At 35.2% G+C, this 7,967-nt stretch overlaps 1 protein-coding gene across 1 annotated transcript in view; it reads left to right on the top strand.

Annotated features, from left to right (window-relative positions):
* The window catches only part of GABRA4 (gamma-aminobutyric acid (GABA) A receptor, alpha 4), a 65,838-nt gene extending 59,464 nt beyond the window's left edge, over window positions 1-6,374 (top strand). The window contains exon 9 of the mRNA XM_005853127.2: window positions 4,997-6,374. Within this exon, the coding sequence (XP_005853189.1) occupies window positions 4,997-5,527 (531 nt within the window). The 3' untranslated portion in view covers window positions 5,528-6,374. The remainder of the gene's footprint in view (window positions 1-4,996) is intronic.
* The last annotated feature ends 1,593 nt before the right edge of the window (window positions 6,375-7,967 follow it).

Below are 7,967 nucleotides of genomic sequence, written 5' to 3'. Positions count from 1 at the left end.
GCCTGGTCACCCCACACAGCCTGCTGTTCGGTTGTTACTGTTACTGTGATGGTGTCCTGGACAATTTGCATATTCCTCTATTATTAGTATAGATTATAACTTGTCTAATTATAAATGTTATCAGAATATAATTTTCAAATTTTCAAAAACATTGCAAACAAATATTGAATGGACGTTAAGTCAAAGTAATGGTCAACGCATTAATTAATGAGAGAACCACTTAAACGATAAAATGGGTTCAAATCTTTATGAGTAATAACTACAAGTAACTTTAAAAAAATAAATGTTGCCGAACCGGTTTGGCTCAGTGGATAGAGCGTCGGCCTGTGGGCTGAGGAGTCCTGGGTTCGATTCCAGTCAAGGGCATGTACCTTGGTTGCGGGCACATCCCCAGTAGGGGGCGTGCAGGAGGAAGCTGATCAATCTCTCCCATCAATGTTTCTAACTCTCTATCCCTCTCCCTTCTTCTCTGTAAAAAATCAATAAAATATATTTAAAAAAATAAAAAAATAAATGTTAGGATAAGGTTGCTATGTTAGATACAGAAGTGGTTAACATCCTACAGGGCAACAAAATCATAACTTTTGGTGGTCTTTTTACTGGACAGGAGTCTTCAAGTTAATATATAACTTCATAATATTTGGCTAGGAGGAAGCTGATCAATCTCTCTCATCAATGTTTCTAACTCTCTATCCCTCTCCCTTCTTCTCTGTAAAAAATCAATAAAATATATTTTAAAAAAATAAAAAAATAAATGTTAGGATGAGGTTGCTATGTTAGATACAGAAGTGGTTAACATCCTACAGGGCAACAAAATCATAACTTTTGGTGGTCTTTTTACTGGACAGGAGTCTTCAAGTTAATATATAACTTCATAATATTTGGCTCAAATCCAATATTAAATAGCAAAATCAAACTCAAGTAAATTCTCCTAGAAACTTAATAATCCTTGCATGGAATTGTTAATTAATGCTCCATTATGACATGGAAAGAACAAGCTGTACTCATTTCTGACTTCCAAGTCTCAAATAATTTTTAACAATATAATTGACTTACATATACTTGACTGACTCGAATGACTCAAAAGGAGTAGTTTATTAAGTATTTTAATGCCTCCTCCACATCTGTGCACGAAGAGGCTGTACAATATGGCAGAACACTTAGTTAAGTAACTCAGTGTATGCCTTCCATTCAGTCGTGACCTTTCTGCTTGGATTTTTCCCTACTGTAAACGAGGAACTTCTGTGCACGAAGAGGCTGTACAATATGGCAGAACACAGTTAAGTAACTCAGTGTATGCCTTCCATTCAGCCATGACCTTTCTGCTTGGATTTTTCCCTACTGTAAATGAGGAACTGGAATAAGTTGATCACTAAAAAACTCTTGCAGTTTTAAAATGTTGTTATTCTTTAAAAATGGGGTTATAGAGGGCAAAATATCTTGGTCCTTTAACTGGTGTGTGGAGTTGGGCAATGGGGTCTACAAATGGTCTTTGATGAATTCTGGGCAGGACAGCCTTCTAATTATCCCAGAATGTCTGGGGAACTTCTCCTCTCCAGAGTTTTGGGAATACCTCCTTTAGGACCCTTGGTTTAGTTGGTCTACATATGTTAGCTAGTGCTACAACAATGCTGCATAACAAACAACTACAAAACTTAATTAGCATACAACAATTTATTTTTGCTTTTAATACTGTGAGTGAATTAGAAAGTTCTGTTGATCTGGATTAGGATTGGCTGGGCAGTCCATTGTCTCTTAGCTGGAGAAAACTCACATGTCTAGTGATCAGTTAGCTATTGGCTTCTAGGATAAACCTCTCTAGGATGACTGATTCTGCTCTAAAAGATTTCCCCATCAGGCTAGCCCACCTCTGTTCTTGTGATGGTGGCAGTGTTCTGAGAGTAGAGGCAAGCCAGGGCTCTTAAGGCTAAGGCTTGGAAGTGCACACTATCACTTCCACCACACTGTTGGCCAGAGAGAGTCATAAGGAAGCCTGTAGGAAAATAGGCTCCAGATCCTGAAGGTGAGGCATGGGATATGAAGAGGGAGGATGAATTATTCAAGCAACCATTAGAACATAATTCACAGTTGGGATTTCAGGAAGTTCCAGAAGGATATCGATCTAGAGGAAAAGATGAGATTCGATAAATGTGCTTGTGATTTCTTGTGGGGTGCACTTAGGTTACTTAGAATTAGTTTCATCTTTTTAGGTCTTACTTTTAAGATTCATTATGCAAGGCTAGATCAGTGTATGGAGTTGGTTATTCATATTACTGAGGCAAATGCCTTCTGAGACTCGGCCAAATTTTATTTGAATGTTGAGATATCCCAGTCTGGCTGGTGGGAACAGGCATATCCCCTGGTTTAGTGTATGCCAGGTACTGCTTCTAATCCTTTCAGGTGGTTCTTCTTGCAGCCTTTGGTAGTTAATTCTCCCCACCCCCTTAATCTGATCTGTGCTTAGCAAAATACTCAATGGGACTCTTCAGACATTTGGAGTTCTCTCCTTTTTTCAGCATACACTTCTCTGTTACTTTTTCCTGTGAACGCTAACCACCTTGATTTCCCTAGATTCTCAGCTTCCATCTCCTCAATTCAGGGAGTCTGCCAGCTTTTGCCCAGATTCTTCCTTAATGCACCAAAGCATAGGACTCTCTCAAGGTTGTTTCTTTCCTTTTTTTTTCCCCCAGTGATTATGGTTCTTTGTTGTCTAGTGCCCAGTCTCTTAAAAAACAATTTTTATTTCACATATTTCCTTTATTTTAAGTTTAAATCCTTTTTTTCTTTTTTAAATCCTTACCCAAGGATATGTTCATTGATTTGAGAGAGAGAGGAAGGGGGAGAGAGAGAGAAATACATTGATGGGAGAGATAAACATTGACCAGTTGCCTCCTATACTTGTCCCATCTGGAGATCAAACCTGCCTCCTAGGTATGTGCCTGGCCTGGAATCCAATCACAGCCTTTTTGGGTAGGGAGTGACTCTCCAACCAACTGAGCAACCCGGGTGGGGCTTTGTCCAGTCACTTCATGCAGGAGAATAAATTCTGTCTCTGTGGCTTCATTTTGGCCAGAATTGGAAGTATCCAATTCTTAGAGTTTATTTTTAGGAAGAAGATGGGTTTCTAAAGATTATGAATGACCTAACTTTTGGTGGAAAAGGCAATAAGAAAATATCAGATTATACGGTATTTGAAACTACATATTTCTCTCTTGCTCGTCCAGTTGGTCCTTTTATTACTCTCTTCCTTCTCTTCTTAGTATATTTGTTATATATTTTATTGTTTCATGTGCATGGGTATTCATTTTACCTTACCAATAATAGTGTAAGCTTTTTAAATGGTGTGGATATACCTTACACTTCTTTATATTCTTCACCATGTGTATTACATTTTAGAATTAAAGGTAATCAATGAATGGTTATCCTTTTCTGTAAAAAAAGGGACTCAAAATCTGAGGGTTAATTAAGTGATGTGTACAGTGTGCTTTGTAGAGTAAATGTTCTGGGTAAATTATGGTAATTCACCTTTTAGGTTGATGTCAATTTTGGTTTAAATTGTCTCCACTGAAATTAGATGCCATATGTTAGACAATTTCTCAAGAGTTCAACTGCAACCTACTTAGAAGAATCCTCCAGGCTGACAGGAAGAACCCTCTCCAAGCCTCTCAGATCCTGTTATGGCTCTCACCTTGTGAGGCTTATTTTCTTTCTCAGAAAACTTGAAGTCATAATTCACAAATATATGAAATATGGGTTGAACACATTTAACCTGCTTGATGAGTGTGGTATTGAAAAAAGATTATATTTGTAGACCAAGCATTTTTCTGTAAAGTGGATTCTTAATTAATTGTATGTAATATCTGTGAAATTTCTTGTAGGCTGGCTTCTGAATCATACACTTGTGAGCTGTTCTTCCTCTGTCTCTCTTCTACTTCTCCATCTTCTCACCCATCATTTATTTCATGAAATGGTAGGGGAAGAGTATATAGAAAGCAATTACTATTTACCCTTAATATAACTTAGAATAAGTGTAATTAAGAAACAAACATCTTTGCAAAACAATCAAACTATAGCTAAGGACAGACATTTGAATAATTTGAGCAATTGCTTTCCTTCACTAGTGTGGACAATCTATAGTTGGCTATACAGTTATTTATCATGTCTGTCAAAATACAAGGAGCATTAATTTTAATATTTTTCATGCATCTTCATTCAAGTGTAGTTTTGTTTTACACAGAATATAATTTGATGGAAAATACTGAATTTCATGTTGATTGAAACATTTTTATACATAAATAATTTGAACAGAGATATTTATGCAATGGTGATCCTGTTTATATGTCTAATACAACATTTCATTTAAAATCTGTTTTCTTTTGTTTTTGCATTATTGATTGTGGTAAAAATCTAAAATGCATTAGGATTTCTGGATTTATAATGTTGTGTATGATTGCTTATAGAAGACTACTAGTATGAAAATAAATTCCAGGTACTTAGAAATGAAAGCTTTTGGATTTTTTTTAAAGAATGGCATGCACATGTGGATGGTTATTATTATTGTTATTCTATGCACAAGAATAAGTAAAGTTCTTCCTGTTTATAAAGCAAACTATACAAAACTCACTGAAATGTACACAACATATCACAGAATATTATTTACAATAAAACTGAACAAATAAGTTGTGCTGCCATCATCCTGAATCCTTAAAGTCAAGTATAACTCTAGTTTATGCTCGTAAAAGCCTAATCTTCTTTTTATAGATTTAAATCCTAATTATTTATAGGAATGGATAACAATTTCAAAAAAGAAAATTTTTGATTCAGTTTCAGATATGTACACATTCTTTTTGGTAAGCCTTTATATCAAGCTGATTATAGCATATTAATAAAGGTCTATTTTATGGAAACAACTAGTTCTAATGATTTGATCCATTTAAATTTTGTATAAATCTATATAAAATGACATACCAATGTAATTTTGATTATATCTTTCCAGAACACAAATGCCAATCTGAACATGAGGAAAAGAACAAATGTTTTGGTTCAGTCTGAATCTGACGCTGGCATCAGAACCGAGGTAGGAAACCATTCGAGCAGATCTTCCATGATTGTTCAAGCAGCTTCTGAGGCCACATCGCAGACTTACTTAGCTTCCAGTCCAAACCCATTCAGCCATGCAAATGCCGCTGAAACTATATCTGCTGCAAGAGCACTACCATCTGCTTCTTCTACTCCTAGCAGAACTGGGTATGTGCCCCAGCAAGCTTCAGCAGGACCTGCTTTTACCCACCATGTGTTTGGATCAAGACTGGGGCGAATTAAGACAACAGTTAATACCATAGGGGCTTCTGGGAAGTTGTCAGCCACTCCTCCTCCTTCTGCCCCACCACCTCCTGGATCTGGCACAAGTAAAATAGACAAGTATGCCCGCATTCTCTTTCCAGTAACATTTGGGGCATTTAATATGGTCTATTGGGTTGTTTATTTATCCAAGGACACTATGGAGAAATCAGAAAGTCTACTGTAATTTTTTTTTTTGCTATAGAAGTTTCCTAAAATATGATGAACTTGAATGCAGAATGTCTTTTTAAATGTTTTTAAAGATAAACAATTGTTCTTTACTAAAATAAAAATCCTATGTAATTTTCCCATTTAAAAAAATTCAAGCCAGTTACTGGGAGAGTTCATTAATTCCTCAGTGAAAAGAAAGTGAGCCAATTTTCATTTCAGAAAAATGATTTAAATAGAATCAATTCAGCATTCAAATTAGACAGAATACAGACCATCTTGGAAAGTTGGGACGAGAGAACTAGGGCTCTTAGAAATATGTGGTGCATATTTATGCATTGAAATTTGAAAACGGACTATGACATTTTTTAATATACACTATGAATATCAACCAACCACCCTAAATTTCCCAGTGGCACTGCCCTTAATCAGAATTGTTTATCAGATATTATATGCCGTGACCTTTGGAGATCCTCTTACCTAGTTTCTGCAAGAAAAAGGACTTTTCCTGTTAAATTAAACATTTTAAAAAGGAAAATGGAACAAAACAAATACTGACCAATGGAGTGAAACCTCTGCTGCATCAAAAAGAAATACAGAGACCAGGGAAAATACACGCCCGGTCATATGTTGACCAAACAGGACTTAACAGTTAACTTGGAAATTTGTGCTTTGAGCCAAAGTTTAACTCATTGTATTAATTCTTTTGATAGTAGTTCATTCAGTTCTGTACTCCTTCAATGTGTGTTTATTCAGAGCCTACTGTGTCCCAGGCACTTTGCTAGACATTGTCTCTCTAGGAAAGCTCCTTCACCTTTGCCTACAATATTACTTAAATAGAATAGTCAACGCATGCTAATGAACCATAAACTAGCAGAAACCAGTGCATTCTTTAATGAAGAAACATGATCTAGAATCTGAAAACATATTCAAAATATTTGTCTCCTACATTGATAGAGATAACAGGTATATTGTTCACATAGCCACTTTGGAGATAAGTACACGTGAGTACTTCAGCAATTGACATCAAAATATCATGAAAATGTGGTACAGATTTTTCTGTACCTGAAAAGCACTGTGCACCTGAAAGTAGCAATCTGGGCACTGTAAGACCTTATGGGTTACCTGTCTGAAATTTGATCAGTATCACATAATAGAACTTGATCAGAATCACAGAATCATCAGAATTAGGAACTCGACACAAGGGCTTTTTAGATGTTTTTCCCAACATAGATTTGGTGAAATGTATTAGCTGGTGAAATGCTAAATTTCTGGGAGGTTTCTGTGTCTGTAGTTCTGTATTTCAGGACAATTTCATGTTCGTATGGAGGGGAAGCTCTGTATAGTTTCATAACTAAGATGAGATGTTTAGAATTAAAAGAGCAATAGCAAAGGAATGGGGTACTGAAAAAACCCTAGCCCAAGGGTAGGATGCCACTGACTCTGTTATGCAATTTATCAGGATATTCATGTACTGACTTTTCTTTTTCATTAGGTAGGCTTAACAAGTTAATTGAATTTCTGGCAGCTGTCTTATGCTGCTAAATCTAGGTCCAATTTTTTGTGTTGTATTGCTTCCAAATTTTTCTTTTATACTACTCTGTCTCCCTAACCTAGTTTTTGTGAATGAATGTGTTCTGCATGTTTGGGGGAACATTTGAAAAGAAATGGCCACTTTTAAAACAGGATCTCTTATTTTTTTTATAAAAGAAATGATATTAATTTGTATTAGTTTTTCAGTTATTGCATTGCCTTCAAGTGACTTTGTATGAGACCTGTAACATGTGCAAATGCCAAATATTAATTGTGAGTCATGTTGGAGAATTCCTTACTGGTTATCTCTTTAGATATTTAAAATAATCAACAGTTTGAAGGCTGAAATATGCTTTAGAAATCACCCAATCTAAACCTCTTATTTACAAATTGAGGCCAGTAATATGAGGCCCAGTAAAATTTGTATAAATGTATATACTTAATAAAGAGTTCTTGTACACAAAACTTATCAAACATTATTTCATGAATGCAAATAAATTTCTAGCCTTGAGGACAATGCTTGAAATTATAGGAAGCTATGATTGTTCATTTTTCTAATGAAATGACCTTATTTCTTTGGTGAGAAACTTACTCCTTGCTTATCTATTAGTCTATTCTTAAGAAGTATTTAATTGGCCTCCCTTTTAAAGAATAAATTCTTCTCCTATAAATTTTATAGATGATCAATGGATAAAAATAAATGATTTTAGATTTATAGACCAGAGATCCAAGTGAACTCATAGTATTTTTCTTACTTTTGCACATGAAGAACATTTTAAATAAAATGGCCATATAAAGAGAAAGGGCAAAATTAACCAAGAATTCTTAATTGTTAATTTGAATAATATATCGATCAGAAAGTCTAATTCTTAGTACAAAAAGGAATTATTTCATGTGCAAACAATGTTAATAATAATAATGCATAA

The sequence above is a fragment of the Myotis brandtii genome, unplaced genomic scaffold (genome assembly GCF_000412655.1).
Source record: "Myotis brandtii unplaced genomic scaffold, ASM41265v1 scaffold10, whole genome shotgun sequence".
NCBI lineage: Eukaryota > Metazoa > Chordata > Mammalia > Chiroptera > Vespertilionidae > Myotis > Myotis brandtii.
The sequence above is the reverse complement of the archived record's forward strand: the minus strand, read 5'-3'. Positions and strand labels throughout refer to the sequence as shown.